General features: G+C 37.1%; 2 protein-coding genes across 7 annotated transcripts in view; one reads left to right on the plus strand and one right to left on the minus strand.

The window, feature by feature from the left end:
• The window catches only part of LOC127510625 (gastrula zinc finger protein XlCGF7.1-like), a 237,907-nt gene that overhangs the window by 43,872 nt on the left and 177,548 nt on the right, over positions 1 to 16,487 (minus strand). The gene's annotated exons all lie outside the window — the stretch shown is intronic.
• LOC127510579 (NACHT, LRR and PYD domains-containing protein 12-like) overlaps positions 7,072 to 16,487 on the plus strand; it is a 47,675-nt gene continuing 38,259 nt past the window's right edge. Inside the window, exons 1-4 of one of the 4 annotated variants that reach the window (XM_051890239.1) lie at positions 7,072 to 7,419; positions 15,561 to 15,634; positions 15,710 to 15,841; positions 16,069 to 16,092. In XM_051890239.1, coding sequence (XP_051746199.1) covers positions 15,577 to 15,634; positions 15,710 to 15,841; positions 16,069 to 16,092 — 214 coding nt within the window. In that variant the 5' untranslated portion in view covers positions 7,072 to 7,419; positions 15,561 to 15,576. Of the gene's footprint in view, positions 7,420 to 15,560; positions 15,635 to 15,709; positions 15,842 to 16,068; positions 16,093 to 16,487 lie in introns of those variants that run through there. The other 3 variants (XM_051890240.1, XM_051890241.1, XM_051890243.1) reach the window with 3 other exon arrangements.

Below are 16,487 nucleotides of genomic sequence, written 5' to 3' on the forward strand. Positions count from 1 at the left end.
TATCCTGAAGCATCCAAGCTTTATAATGTCAGTGAATAGGGTTCACGAGTATGAGCTGAAGAAAGTGCTTCCATCCACATCCATCCATCATAAATGTACTCCACACGGCCCCGGGGGGTTATAAAGGCCTTTTGAAGCGAAGCAATGCTTTTGTGTAAAAAAAAAAAATGTAACAAGTTATGAAGTAAAATATCTAGCTTCCGCTAGACCATATTCCGTATAATCTTGCAGTTCAAAAAGCTACGTCCTATGCCTTCCCTGTTCGAAAAAGTGTAACTGAAGCGACGCCAGTTTACACTTTCTTCATAACTTGAATACGGAAGCCAGTCTGGCTGAAGCTAGATATTTTACCTCATAACTTGTGTTACGACCGTATAGGGTCAGCCGTAACATAAATGAATGTGTGCTCACTCGAAAATAAATTTTCAACAAAGATAAATTTATTAACAATATATAATGAAAACCATAAATAAAGGGATTAAATTCAGGAGTGGACCAGGCCAAAATAAACAAAAACAACTAATTTAAGTACCCTCTAAAAAAAAAAAAAAACATAAAAAGAAAATTACAAAGCAACTTCCCTAACTCCCTTAACCCAAAACACAGAATAAAGATATATGCAAAAGGAAACGGCATCACACTCCCTACTTCCCTTAAAGTATACAAATAATATTTACATAATGTAACTGAAAGCAAAAGCAATACTGAAAATTATAACTCAAACTGAACAAAAGCAAATTTTACAAAGCACACAGCACACACAAACACAGGAGAAATCAAGACAGAGCAACAAACAAAATGGCAAAAAATCGGCCTCGATATGATGTTTGGGGTGGTCCTTATATCATCGCAGCAGGAAACAGCCAATCGAGCCCAGACCAATCAGGATCTCTGCACAGGCCACACCTTCTCCTGCACAAAAACACTCAAAACATACATGGCAACAGTGCCTAAAGACATCGGATGTAACACTTGTTAAATATTGATTTTTTTTTGTAAACTGCCCGTCTGCAACTGCAACATGCAGCAAGTGTAAAAAGATTGGACATTATGCTAAACTGTGCCGATCAGCGCAAAAAAATATGTGTGAGGTCTGTGAAATTGAATTACTACACATAATATTTAGCTCGTACTCCAGCATTACGAGCACAGTGACTATATGTATTAATGCCATTTCAGTAACATTGTGCTGTCACAACCTACAACCATTCCTACATTCCTTCTGTTTCTGCTATTGAACCACTCTCTTCATGCCTTACTCACAGCCTCTCTAGTTTTTACCCTATTGTCCCTACAGTGGTTGATGAGATAATCAGGCTATCTAATTCTTCTAGTCTTCTTGACCCTGCGCCTACCTCTTTACTGAAAAATTGCCTGACTGCTTTGTCACTACCGATCACTCATTCCATTAATACTTCAATGTCCTCTGGAATTGTACCATATAAGCTTAAGATTGCTGCTGTCACCCCTGTTCTTAAAAAGCATGGTCTTGATCCTTCATCTCTAGGTAACTATAGGCCTATTTCAAACTTTTCTTTTCTCTCTCAAATACTGTAAAAATTTGTTGCTTCCCAGTTACAGGCCCATCTAACAGCACATAACCTTTATGAGCCTTTCCAGTCTGGCTTTCGTCCACTACACAGTACTGAAACAGCCCTGGTTAAGGTTCTTAATGATCTCCTCATAGCTTCCAATTCTGGCTCTCTTAGCACTCTCCTTCTGTTAGACCTCAGCTCAGCTTTTGACACTGTAAATCACAAGATACTCCTGTCACGGTTTACAGCAATTGGGATTCCTGGCACAGCCTTTGACTGGTTTTCCTCTTATTTATCAGGGAGGCAACAATTTGTTGTATACCAGAAGCATAAGTCAACCACCAAATCTATCAGCTCTGGTGTACCTCAAGGTTCTGTTTTGGGCCCTCTTCTTTTCACCATTTATATGCTACCAATTGGACAAATTATCAAACGCTATGGGTTTAACTTTCACTGCTATGCTGATGACATTCAGATTTATTTTAGCATACCTCCCACCTCAGTGTTTCCACCACCTACATTAACAACCTGTATCAAGGAACTCAAGCTTTGGCTCGAGGGGAATTTCCTTAAATTTAATTCAGATAAAACCAAGGTAAAACTGATCGGTTTCTAAATTCTCTGGTCAACAGATACTTTTGGATGGTGACTTGATAATGCCCTCTATGACTGTTCGCAGTCTTGGTGTTCTCATTGATTAAACTCTTTCATTTAATGACCACATTAGTAAAGTGGTAAAGACAGCTTTTTTTCACCTACGTAATATATCTCGCATTCGATCCTCTCTTAGTCAGCAGGATGCTGAAACCGTAATACAAACCCGATTCCAAAAAAGTTGGGACACTGTACAAATTGTGAATAAAAAAGGAATGCAATGATGTGGAAGTTTCAAATTTCAATATTTTATTCAGAATACAACATAGATGACACATCAAATGTATAAACTGAGAAAATGTATCATTTTAAGGGAAAAATAAATTTCATGGCATCAACACAAATCAAAAAAGTTGGGACAAGGCCATGTTTACCACTGTGTGGCATCCCCTCTTCTTTTTATAACAGTCTGCAAACGTCTGGGGACTGAGGAGACAAGTTGCTCAAGTTTAGGAGTAGGAATGTTGCCCCATTCTTATCTAATACAGGCTTCTAGTTGCTCAACTGTCTTAGGTCTTTTTTGTTGCATCTTCCTCTTTATGATGCGCCAAATGTTTTCTATGGGTGAAAGATCTGGACTGCAGGCTGGCCATTTCAGTACCCGGATCCTTCTTCTACACAGCCATGATGTTGTAATTGATGCAGTATGTGGTCTGGCATTGTCATGTTGGAAAATGCAAGGTCTTCCCTGAAAGAGACAACGTCTGGATGGGAGCATATGTTGTTCTAGAACTTGGATATACCTTTCAGCATTGATGGTGCCTTTCCAGATGTGTAAGCTGCCCATGCCACACGCACTCATGCAACCCCATACCATCAGAGATGCAGGCTTCTGAACTGAGCGCTGATAACAACTTGGGTTGTCCTTGTTATCTTTAGTCCGGATGACATGGCGTCCCAGTTTTCCAAAAAGAATTTCAAATTTTGATTCGTCTGACCACAGAACAGTTTTCCACTTTGCCACAGTCCATTTTAAATGAGCCTTGGCCCAGAGAAAACGCCTGCGCTTCTGGATCATGTTTAGATATGGCTTCTTTTTTGACCTATAGAGTTTTAGCCGGCAACGGCGAATGGCACGGTGGATTGTGTTCACCGACAATGTTTTCTGGAAGTATTCCTGAGCCCATGTTGTGATTTCCATTACAGTAGCATTCCTGTATGTGATGCAGTGCCGTCTAAGGGCCCGAAGATCACGGGCATCCAGTATGGTTTTCCGGCCTTGACCCTTACGCACAGAGATTGAAACTCCTTTCTGATATTGCTCCACTATTTTTCGCCGCAGCATTGGGGGAATTGGTGATCCTCTGCCCATCTTGACTTCTGAGAGACACTGCCACTCTCAGAGGCTCTTTTTATACCCAATCATGTTGCCAATTGACCTAATAAGTTGCAAATTGGTCCTCCAGCTGTTCCTTATATGTACATTTAACTTTTCTGGCCTCTTATTGCTACCTGTCCCAACTTTTTTGGAATGTGTAGCTCTCATGAAATCCAAAATGAGCCAATATTTGGCATGACATTTCAAAATGTCTCACTTTCAACATTTGATATGTTATCTATATTCTATTGTGAATAAAATATAAGTTTATGAGATTTGTAAATTATTGCATTCCTTTTTTATTCACAATTTGTACAGTGTCCCAACTTTTTTGGAATCGGGTTTGTACATGCCTTTGTCACATCTTAACTGGATTATTGTAACTCACTTCTTTATGGCCTTTCAGTTAAAAATATCAAAAGATTACAATACTTTCAAAACTCTGCTGCTCGTTTGATCACGCATATAAGAAAGAATGAACACATTACTCCAATCCTATATCATCTTTATTGGCTTCCAGTCTCCCTGCGTATAAACTTCAAGGTACTAATTCTTACTTACAAAGCTCTCCATAGCCTTGTTCCTACATACTTATACGACTTACTTCAGCCTTATGCTCCTGTTCGTTTCCTCCGAGGTTGTGGAATTCCCTTCCTCAAGACATCCGTCAAGCATCCATCCTTCTCTCCTTCAAAAATCTCTTAAAAACACATTATTTTTCTGAATATTACTCCTCTGCTCACAGTCTGTACATTTTATTTATTTTTTTATTTGGTTTGTACATCTTTACCCTACCCGTGACTGTGTGTTGTGCTTTTACGTTGATGATTATCTTGTCCTATTCCTTAACCTATCTCTGTAAAGCGACCTTGGGTGTTTAAAGGCGCTATATAAATAAAAATATTATTATTATTATTAATCTGTGTTCAAGCTGCCGCTCAGCCAGAGAGAGCAGTTGTCATGTACGAAACAGCCTCACAAACAGTCTTTTCAACCACACACAGCATTGTTATTTCTGTTACAAATATTCACATAAAAAATAATTTATTCAAATCAATAAAACATTTTTAAATAGACTGCAGCAATTAACATTTTGTCATAACTTCTAGTAATAAATTTCTTGTTATTTTGTTTAGTTGTCTGTTCAGAACCGTGGGAAAATTGTGATCTCAATTTATCCATAATTATGCAGCTCTACAAGCTAACACACAGAGTAAGATTATAATATAACTTTTAATACACTCTAATGTATTTTTAGTATGATTTTTTGGTAACACTTTATTTTAGGGTCTTTTAACTAGTTGCTTATTAGCATGCACATTAATAGAATATTGGCTATTTATTAGTACTTATTAAGCACATATTAATGTCTTATTCTACATTATCTTATTCTACATGCTTAATCCTACCCAATACCTAAACTTAACAACTACCTTACTAACTATTAATAAGCAGTAAATTAGGAGTTTATTGAGGGGAAAGTCGTAGTTAATAGTTTATATGTGTTGCCTATACTAAAGTTTATATGTGTTCCCTATACTTTTTTTTTTTTTTTTTTTTTTTTGAACAAGGAAAACAGTGCTGCATTACCCCACAATTTTAATTTGTCAGATAAAGTGACCTGTCTGAGTAGTAATTCACTTGTGGCTGTTTTATTAGAATGAAATAAAATAGTGTGAATTTAAGTGATAAAACATAAATGTTCAAAAGTTCACGTTCAGGGAAGGTAAAATGTCCCATGCTCTCGATCCTGCCTTGCTTCATACCAGCAGGTCATAATAAAAATATTAATATATTAATACTTCATAATAAAACTTTAATACATTAGCTCACCCATGAACATGATTTCTGTCTGAGTCCTGTCGGATTGATTTCCATTGGCTGTGGAGGTGAAGACGACAACTCCCATCATTCCACGCTCATTCACGGCATCATCAAGCTACACCTTTGTTATTGTTTTGAATGAGTGACCTCTAGCAACGAAACTTACATACTATGCCTTTAACAGCTACATGTTTCAAAAGTTTCTTTAGCTAAATAAAGACAAAACAGAGGTCATTGTATTTGGAAACAAGGAAAACATATCAATGGTGAATGCATACCTTGACTCCAGTCTAAAGACTAACAATGAAGTTCAGGAATCTTGGTGTCATTCTGGAGTCTTGTGGCTTCAAGAGCCATGTCAAACAATAGCTAAATCAGTCTACAACCATTTAAATATATAGCATAAATAAGATCTTTTGTGTTCAAGAAAGATCTAGAGAAGTATGCTTTCATTACCAGCAGGGTAGATTCCTGAAATGGATTTCTCACTGGCCTTCCAAAAAGACCATTAGACAAGTACAATTCATAGAGAATGCTGCTGCCAGGCTCCTGACCAAAACCAAGAAAAATCAGGATATCACAACAGTTCTTAGGTCATTACACTGGCTTCTGTTGGAATGTTTTATCAATCATATAAGAAAACCATTGTAGAAATAGTTTGAATAATATAACAGCCAGATGTGTTTTGAAGGCCTCATGGCCTATTACATGACTGTAACAAGGTCAGGAGCAAGTCATGTGATCCACTGAGTATTCTGCCAAGTTAGGGGTATTTTCAGGACACCACAGGTGGTTGTGAATGATGTCATGGTGAGGTTTCCCTCCTCTGGGAAGGAGCCAGGTGTCCTTTGAAAATATTACATCTTGTTTATGATAAAGGGTTGACCAGCGTATGGCAGACTGCCACAATTAGAAAGACGGGTGAGAAAATAAACATATGATTGTTTGGAACAGATATGGTGAACTTTTATGTTGCTGAGTACTGCAAAATAACAGGAAAAAGGTTTAAGAATGGTTCTCTGGCCAGAGACACACTCAGATGTCCTGCAGGCGTTTGTTGCTTTGTACAATAAAGTGTAGCATTTAAATAATGAATAAAGCTTCATTTGCATCTCCACAACACTTCCAGTTTCATTTCAGATCGACTTTAAAGTACTTTTAATCGTAATTAAATCCTAAAGGACCAAAATACCTTGCAGATATAAACCAAATAAAGCTCTCAGATCGCTATAGGATCAAGCCAGTTAAAAACACCTCACATTCATTCAAAGCATGATGAGATGGCATTTAGTTATTATGCCACCCGTAGCTGGAACCAGCTTTGAGTTGATGCCAGATGTGCCCCATTGTAACCTGTTTTTTTAAGTCCAAACGGAATACATATCTGTTTAGCTGTGCATTCCATGATTGACCTCTGTTTCACATACTGATTGCAAGGTACTGTTTTATTTTAATCGTCTCCAATTTTTCTCATTTTAATTAATATATTCTTTCCTTCAATTTCACTTATTTTTACTGTATTTTTCTTAACCTTTTTATTATTGCTATTTTTTTAAATTATTTTTATTTAAAGCACTTTAAATTACCATGGTGTATGAAATGTGCTGTATGAACAAATCTGCCTGCTACATAGGTTATGTCGTTCTACAGGTTTGACTAGATTAGTCAAGACAGTTTGGTACATAGCCAAAGTTGTACAAACGCACAGTGCCTAACCTTTGCCCACTTTCTGAAAACAGCACAGATCTCCAAACATACGCTCCTTTGGTTAATTAAAAACATGCACAAGTGAAAAATATTTCAGAGCGTCTGTTTGATACGACAGTTCAGAGGAGGAAAAAGGAAGATCTACAAATATTATTTGCAAAAAGTGCACTTCCTTTTTGATTTACTCCGTCCCAGTAGGTTAATTATAGCCTACAGTTCAACACTTTGCACTGCTCCAAGGCATTAAGACGCGCTACCTACCACTCCTTATTTCCGCGAAGTGAGTTTGTTTACAGCTGCGCTGCTCCGCTGTGAATTTGGAATACAAAATGAAGCTTTTTTCCCCCCTCTAATTCTGGTTGTTGTGCGTTAATCATACAAGTAAGTTTAATTTATATACTTTTTTTATCTGGTTTATTATTGATTGCCTGCCTGTTTGTATGGGTGTTGGTGACGAACGGTGTGCGCATTTCTTGCCCACTTGTTGTTCACTGGTTTATGTCCGTTTATGTGAACATAAACTTCTGATAATTAACTATTAACTAATAGGCTACTTTGTGTATCTTTCTTAGTTTATGTGTGTATAAGGTTCACTTTTTGATAATAATTAAATTTACTTTCTTAACGAATTATGCTTTCAAATTGTTTTGAACCAGTAGCTTTTTTTTTTTTTTTCCGGGTGGATTTAGTATTACGAATGAATGAAAATATTACCTGTTATATTTCTGAATGTTTGATTACGTAGATACTGCATACTGAGTTTCACTTTGTGGTTTATTTTTGTAGGTTTTATAGGTTTTAAAAGTAACTTGAATGTAAAATAATTAGTAATCTGATTACTTTTTACATGCAGTAATCAGTAATGTAATCAAATTACAATTTTAATGTAGTAATTTGTAATTTGTAGTGGATTACTTTTTTTGAGTAACTTCCCCAACACTGCTCGTGCTGTCAATTTTGTTTGACAGACATAGAGTATCCATCCTTGAAAAGAGGTGGGCATGGTTAAGTTGCTGTTAAGTATGCTGTCGTAACATCAGTTCATTTCTTTGCCAGTTGATGTGATGTGAGAATTAGACCAATGCAGCTCTAATGTGGTCTTAATCCTGCTTGCTCTTTTTGCTTCATCTGTTCGTGATGTACAGTTGAGCTCAAAAGTTTACATACCCCTTGCAGAATCTAGAAAAATTGAATCATTTTAACAAAATAAGAAGGATTGTGAAAATTGCATGTTATTTTTTTATTTAGTACTGTCCTGAATAAACTATTTCACATAACAGTTGTTTACATAAAGTCCACAAGACAAAACAATCGCTGAAATTATAAAAATGACCCTGTTCAAAAATTTACATACTCTTGATTCTTAACACTGTGTGGTTACCTGGATGATCTACGACTGTTTTTTGTTTTGTGATGGTTGTTCATGAGTCCCTTGTTTGTTCTGAGCAGTTAAACTGAGCTCTGTTCTTCAGAAAAATTCTCCAGGTCCTGCAGATTCTTTGGTTTTCCAGCATCTTCTGCATATTTGAACCCTTTTCAGCACTGGCTGTATGATTCTGAGATCCATCTTTTCACACTGAGGACAACTGAGGGACTCAAACACAAGTATTAAACAAGATTCAAACATTCACTGATGCTTCAGAAGGAAACACGACGCATTAAGAGTCGGGGATGTAAACTTTTTGAATTGGATAAACAGAATAAATTGTACTTTTTTTGTCTTCTGGGAAACATGTAAGTATCTTTTGTAGCTTCCAAAGGGCAGAACTAAATGAAAAAATATGTTCTTTAAACAAAATTAAAAAAAAACTTGCACATCAACTTCTTGTTCAAGTCCCTCAGTTGTCCTCAGTGTGAAAAGATGGATCTCAAAATCATACAGTCACTGTTGTAAAGGGTTCAAATATGCAGAAGATGCTGGAAAACTGAAGAATCTGCAGGACCTGAAGGATTTTTCTGAAGAACAGAGCTCAGTTTAACTGCTCAGAACAAACAAGGGACTCATGAACAACCATGACAAAACAAAAAAACAGTCGTGGATCATCCAGGTAACCACACACAGTATTAAGAATCAAGGGTATGTAAACTTTTGAATGGGGTCATTTTTATAAATTCTGCTATTTTTTTGTCTTGTGGACTTTATGTAAATAACTGTTATGTGAAATAGTTTATTAAGGACAGTACTAAATAAAAAATAACATGCAATTTTCATGATCCTTCTTATTTTTAAGATGATTCTGCAAGGGGTATGTAAACTTTTGAGCTCAACTGTATCTCAGTCTTGATTGCATGACCTTCCTAAACACTTTGTGAACGACTCATAGGAGACTGATGCCGTGGCAGTTCTTGCATTACTGGCTATGATTTTTCTTTAGGATTGGCACGATAATGGCTTTCTTCCACATTGATGGGACACGTTCTGAGCTCCAGCATCAGGAGATTGGTTGTGCCCTGTAAGCTGGTTTTTGCTAGGGTCCTGAAAGTGGCTGTTACCTACTACCAGTTTGTTCGATGCGGCAAAAGACAGCTTATGCAGTCTGTTGTAACTGAACTCACCATGACTCATCCAGTCCTGTCTGTACCAATGTCTCTCTGATCTTAGCTGGTTTTAGAAGTCGTTCTTGGCTGCATCCTGGCTGGTCTCAGTTGGGGCGTAGGTGGATAGGATATGGGTCTATTTTGTGCCATTATGTGTATTTGTGCATTGAGCACACCATCAGAAAGGGTTTTCAGTGCCACCGGGAACATTGTTATCCCTATGCAATCCTCTCTGAAACCACACAAGGTTAATATGTTGGTTTTCCTAGCGCAAAACAAGGACATGATAACCCAGGTCTAAATCACATTCGTTAACGCAAAAGTAATATTTTGTTTATTTGTTTATTTTCATTTACACTTTCTTTTCATGTGATACTTTAGAATTCTTTAGTTTTTCAAATAGGAAAAGGCATGTTCTTATTGCTTGTTTTCATGTTATACTTTAGAATTAGAGTTCTTTAGAATACTTTACAATTCTTTGATTTCTTTCATTTTTCAAATTGGAAAAGGCATGTTCTTATAGCTGTTTGGCATTTAACAAACAAAATGTTTTAAAACGTGTCTCTCTGTCAGTTAAATGCAACAATATATGCTACATAATAATAACTCAACAATAGAGCTTTATATACTAAAATCAGGATAAATGAGGTTTGTAAAAAACAAAACAAAACAAAAAAAACGGCAGTAATACCTGTTGCGCTATTGAGTCACCCATAATAACCACAAGGGAAATTTCTTCACAGCGACAGACCTATATTTATATAACTACAATGTAAGTTCTTGGTAGAAACACAAAACATTGTAGAAAGTGAAAATAAAATATAGGTTTATAAAGGAACTATCCTCTGGACACTGTAATTCTAGAGTTTGACCATATGCTTACACAGGACTGTTAGTGAAGAATACAATTTTTTTTTTTTTTTTTTAAATCTGAAAATTGCATCTGAGGAGACATGAATATTGCATTCAGACATACCTTGATGCCTCCCTATCTTGAAATGCATCATCAGTAGGCAACATTTTTCAGCTTCTGCACAGTCAAAAGTAGTTTGGCCTTTAAATGGGGATTGTGACGCATTTAATCTCAGAAATCTTCACCTTCTCTGCTGTATGATTTTAATTGATGGATACAGCTATGCCATAATTTTGATAATCTGTTGATTTGATAAATATTTTAACTGTCTCTTTTAAATGCATTTTTTGGAACCCACATTTTGCATCCCACCTTGCACAATTTTCACCATGTTACAATATGTTACACCATGTACATGATACATTCCTTTTTGTGTCCTTTTGCATCAAATTGTTACACCCAGACGTAACCTCGGCCACGTCTGTACCATGGCATCCAGCCGCAATGGAGCTGGAGAAGTGAGAGCAAACCAGAGAGGACAGTGGGTTTACTAATGGCAAACAGATCAACTTCTGCTTTGTAATACCTCTGCCTTATCATATCCAACAACACCATGTGGTGGTATCTTAAATCCCCGGGCCTTAGCCCCTGCCTCTACATGATGTCCACTCCCAAGTTTGAGCACCCTGGAATGTAGGGTGCCGTCAGAGAGAGGAATTTAATCTGCATTGAGCAACTTGAACTTATGTAAGAGACTAGTGAAATTTCAAAACCTCTCAAATCTGGGAGAAAGTACCTCAGTGCTAGAAATACCTCAGTGCAGCTTTCATCTCTAGGCAATTTATGTGCCAAAAGAGATGTTGGTATCAAGGTATCATGTTGACGGCAGCTGCTATATGGCCCAACAGCCTTTGGTACTGGCTGGCAGGGATCTCCTTTTTTCAGTACATTGATTCTCTTAAGCTGTAACAGAGCCAGGGCATCATGTGAAAAAAATTGAAATTTTGTTCATGTAGATAAATTGAAGTACCTTTTGGAAAAATGCCATTACAGATCTTAGTCCAGTCTGCTGAACTGAATGATACCTCCAGGTCCCGTTCCCACAACAGCGTCAAGGAATTTAGCTGACATCATGGTTTCTTCCAATTCTGATAAGTTTAAACGGAATTTATTCTGCCTTAAAAGAGACTCTGTGAAATGCCGAAGGTAAATTTGAAGGTATTTGAAAAAATCTACAGGGAAAATGTTAAACTCTACTCTAATTTGCGCAAATGACCTCAGAGATTCAGAAATCATCAGGCCTGAAAAATCAGACAAGCCCTTAGAACTCCAATCCAACAAAACAATACTCCTAATCTGAATGGGAAAATCAGGATTCAAAGCTAAGGGAGATTGAACAGAAATAACCTGAGGAATATTCAAATATTTTTTCACATCTTTCCAAACCAGTAATGTATGCAGAGAAGATTTTTAAAGGATTTAAAGGTGTGGGGTGGTTAGGTTCTTGTGGAACAGGTGTCTTCAGCTGCTACTTGAAAGATTGTACGGTTTCAGCAATTCTGGTGGAGGTTGGCAGCTCATTCCACCAAAGAGGGTGTAAGTTTTGGAGAGTGATGTTGTGCCTTGTTGTGAAGGAACAACAAGGCGTGGCTCATTCAGTGACCTTAGCTGGTGGGAGGGAGCGTAAACTTGTAGAAGTGGATTGTGGTAGGGATATGCTGTTCCAGTGGCAGTTCTGAAAGCCAGCGTTAACCTTAAATTTGTTTCTGGATGCAACAGGGAGCCAGTGGATCAGGAAGGGTGTGACGTAGGTTTTCTTAGGCTGGTTGAAGACCAGATATGCTGCTACATTCTGGATCATCTGTAAGGACTTAGTTGCGCTGGCTAAAAGGCCTGCCAGTAGACATTGCAGTAGTCCAGTCTTGAAATTGCAATAGCTTGGACAAGAAGTTGTCGCATACTCTGACAGGAAGGGTCTGATTTTCCTGATGCTGTAAAGAACAAACCTCCACAACTGAGCCGTTGTTGAAATATGGATGGAAAAACTCAGATGGTCATCAAACACAATCCCCAGGTTCCTTGTTATCCTGGCTGGCGTTAGCTGTTGTGGACCCCAGTTGTACAGCAGTGATGTGGCAAACTGAAGGGTCTGCAGGTATTAAAAGGAGCTCTGTCTTTGCAAGGTTGAGCTGTAAATGACTCCTTCATCCAGGAAAAGGTGTGGCTCAGATACCCCTCCTCTCCATGAAACCTGGAAGGATCTGCCTGTGAGGTAATACGTCCCACTGAAGTACCATACCTGTGATGCCCAAGTCAAAAAGGGTGGACAGGAGGATCTGATAGTTTACAGTGTCAAAGGCAGCCCACAGGTCTAATAGAATAAGGACAGATGGTTGGACAGAAATTGTCAGCATGACATGATGACTAGGGCTGCACGATTAATCGTAATCGAATCGAAATCGCGATTTGGCTTAGTGCGATTATGACATGGCAAAGGCTGCGATTTTTTAAAATTATATATTAATATGTACACAGCGTGTTAGTGAAGAACTGCTCTGTGATCAGTAGTAAATGACCCTCCATCTGAGAGCACTGCATTAGAAAAAGCAACACACGTCAAATATACAAACTTTCCAAACATGAGAAGCCTTTATGAACTTCTTTTCTAACAAAGACAACATTTAATATGTTTTTACTCCAAACTCTCTTCATAACGTCAGTTGAGTGTTTGAAATAGCATTTTGATTAGCATTGGATTATAAATATACTTTATTATTACAGAAATACCCGAGAAGGCGTAAAGAAAACATATAAACCATGTATTGTTGTAGTCGTCTGTTTATTTTATTCATGTTTAATCAACCAAAGCATTTCTACCTTCTTTTTATTCAGTCACAGCGATAGCATGATTTCCTGGAACAGCGTTTGTTATATTGCGAGTATTTGGAGTATCTGCTCAAGGGCGCCCTCCGGCATCCAGTATGAAACAGACATGTTTAGCGCCAAGTAAAGCTCACTCAATCCTATTCAGGGTAAAAATAGGAAAAATAATTCCTCTCTCTAAAGAACTTTGAGGGGAACATACAGTATAATCAATATGTTTTTCTCCAGCGTACATAAGTGTACAGGTTTTTTTTTTCCACAGTGGATGCATAAGAGGCACGTAGTTCATATTACATACATGGATTCCATTTTTGATTTTGCATACCTCCTGACAAAAATAAAGAAATTATTGAGACAGATTTTTTATCATAATAATATAATATTTGATAATAAATCCTTAGACCTTTCTAATGATTTATAGACATACTGCTTGCATGTTAACAGGTAACCCCACATTTTGTCATACAAGTTTTAAATATTATTTTCTAATTATTATAGTTATATTTATAATTAAATACTAATGCTAAATACTTTAATAATGAAAGTTATTACAACAGTAATATTTCTTATTTGGCTTAATATTTTTATTTAGCAATAATGCTAATAATAATAATAATAAAAATAATTAGTCAAAATAATATATTAGCACAAAATTTCGGGGCCAAATTGTGCAGCCCTATAAACAAGCCTGGTATTGTTTATATATTTTTTTTCATTTGTTTTATACAATCGCATTTTAAAATCGCATATCGCAATTTTAACCAGAACATTTGATTTTTTCTCCAAATCGTGCAGCCCTAATGATGACTGTCACATTTAAATTTGAGTAATTTATAAGTTGCTTTGAGTTTGCTGATTTAAGCGATGACAGTAATCCCAGTGCCTCGACTAAACTGTGCATTAATTGTATATTCATTATTTACTTGAGATAAATATAATATTTGTATTGTTGATTTATGTTTCTACTAAGGCTGTCTATTTAATGCGTTAATTAGATTAATTAAAATTTTTAACGCATTTAACACACTTGCCCTGCCCCCAGACCTACAGGTCATCTGACATTTATACAGTTGATGATGAAGGTTGTTAAATAATTACCTAATATAGTATTCAGTCTATTGCTGCTAGGATATTGCACAGCACCAAGATAACCGACCTTCTCATCTGAGCTGTCAGCGGTCTGTCACCGGTCGTCAATTTTAAAATATTTGAGATGAATAGCTAAATCAAACTAGGCGGGCTTTATGTTCACAGAAGCTGCTGAGCACAAATTCCAGCGCCACACTTCAGTTAGTGGTCATAAAGTGCGAGATATTATCTCCCCTGTCTTTCTGCTATGCTGTTTACATCCAACGCTTCAAGGTTCTACGTAAGAACGCCGGCCTTATTATTGGCCAGCTCCTGCGTCAGTGTTGTACTGGCTCGGCTCAAGTATACAGTGTCGGCCAATACTGAGTTGGTGTTCTGACGTAGAACCTGGAAGCGCTGGATCACAAAGCTGGTCTTGACTGCTGCATCCCTAGATGTGTGAAGCTTGGTAAAAAGTCCTTGCTGCTTTTGAGTGAAGGTGCATACAGTCTCACACATGTAAATTAAAAAAATAAAAAACAGCAGTTGCCTTCAAAATAAAAGCAGTGCGTTGTATTGCGTGCACCTAATTACACATATTTGCATTTGACTTTTAATTTACCAATTACCTCACATGGGCCAGTCAAGGATAACCTGAGGCCTGGATGTGGCCTAGGGGTCGTACAATGTCCAGGTCTGCTTTATGATATCCATGTGCCACTTATCAGTCAAAAGTGATATTACTGCATTAGAATGGAGAGTTATTTATAAATACCAGCTATTATTGATGGAAGTTGTTTATTCGTCTAGTTATTGTTTATTATTTATTCTTACAGACTGCACACATACACATCTGTAAGTTACTTCAAATATCACTGCTGTGAGAATTGTTTCAAGCAATGCCCTGTGGTCTGACTGTGCTGTTCATTTGTGTAGAACTTTAATTAAACCTAGTTAACCTTCATTCCTGCCTGCTATCCTGAACACAGCTATCCTAAACTATAAATACAGTCCCAAGCAAACTACAAAATGTGCAGTGGTGGGGTGTTCCCAGGACAGCTTTGAGAAGCACTGCTCTAGAAATATAAATATAGCTGTCTTAGGCCATGTTTTGTATTTTTCAAAAGTGACCAGTAAAAGTGGTCCTATTGTTAATTTTTTTTTTTTCCATGTCCATCAGCAGTCAGGGAAGAACTATGGCATCTGCTGAACAGCCTTATGACACACTAGAAGAAAAGTTTAAATACAAGGAAGGTAATAACTGAAAGAATATCAGTAATGTTAAAGTTGAAATTTAAGAAATTTAATAAATCTCTGTCTCTCTTTCAGTCCAGATGAGCAGCAACGCTCACAGTGGTGTCAGTGTTGATCTGAATGCTAAAACGGGAGCAACTGTAAATGCTCCTGTATTCACTGGAAACAACATCACAACAGTGAACTTCAACTTCACTTCAGGAAATGGTACTATTTGTAACTAAACTGTGCTTACTGAGAGTGCTTATTAGCAGTCTAGCATGATAATTGAAATTAATGCTTGGTGGTTGTGAATTCTATTCCTAATGAAGTTCATTTTATGCTCACAGTGTTAATGGGGAGACATGCTTAGCTACATTATTGTTATTATTATTATTTATTTATTTATTTATTTATTATTTTTGTTTTACATCTCTCCTTTTCTGTCCTCACAGAGCCGGCAGAAAAACACACAGAAGGTGCAACAGTTTTATTCTCTTCCTTAAAGGGGATTCAGAAATGGTTTAAACATGTTGTATATATTTTTGATTTGGACAACAGTCCAGGGGCACGTTTCAGAAAGGAGGTTAAGTGAAAACTCTGAGTATGTTAACCCTGAAATGAGGGAAACTTTGGGTTTTCCGTTTCAGAATGGGAGGTATGTCAAACCTGAGAAAACAGGGTAAGTCAAGCCCGTTTCTGAAAGAGAGGTAACTTGTACTCAGAGTAAGTTACCATGGTAACTTACTCTGTGAACCTAACCTGGTCAGGAGCAGGTTTTCTTCGGTAAACCCAGAGTTTCTTCCAGTCCTCTCCCCATTTTAAAGTGTAAGCGATGTTTAAATACTTAATTCATTCATTCACGCTGCAAAAA

This window comes from Ctenopharyngodon idella, chromosome 4 (assembly GCF_019924925.1).
Source record: "Ctenopharyngodon idella isolate HZGC_01 chromosome 4, HZGC01, whole genome shotgun sequence".
In the NCBI taxonomy this organism is placed as follows: Eukaryota; Metazoa; Chordata; class Actinopteri; order Cypriniformes; family Xenocyprididae; genus Ctenopharyngodon; species Ctenopharyngodon idella.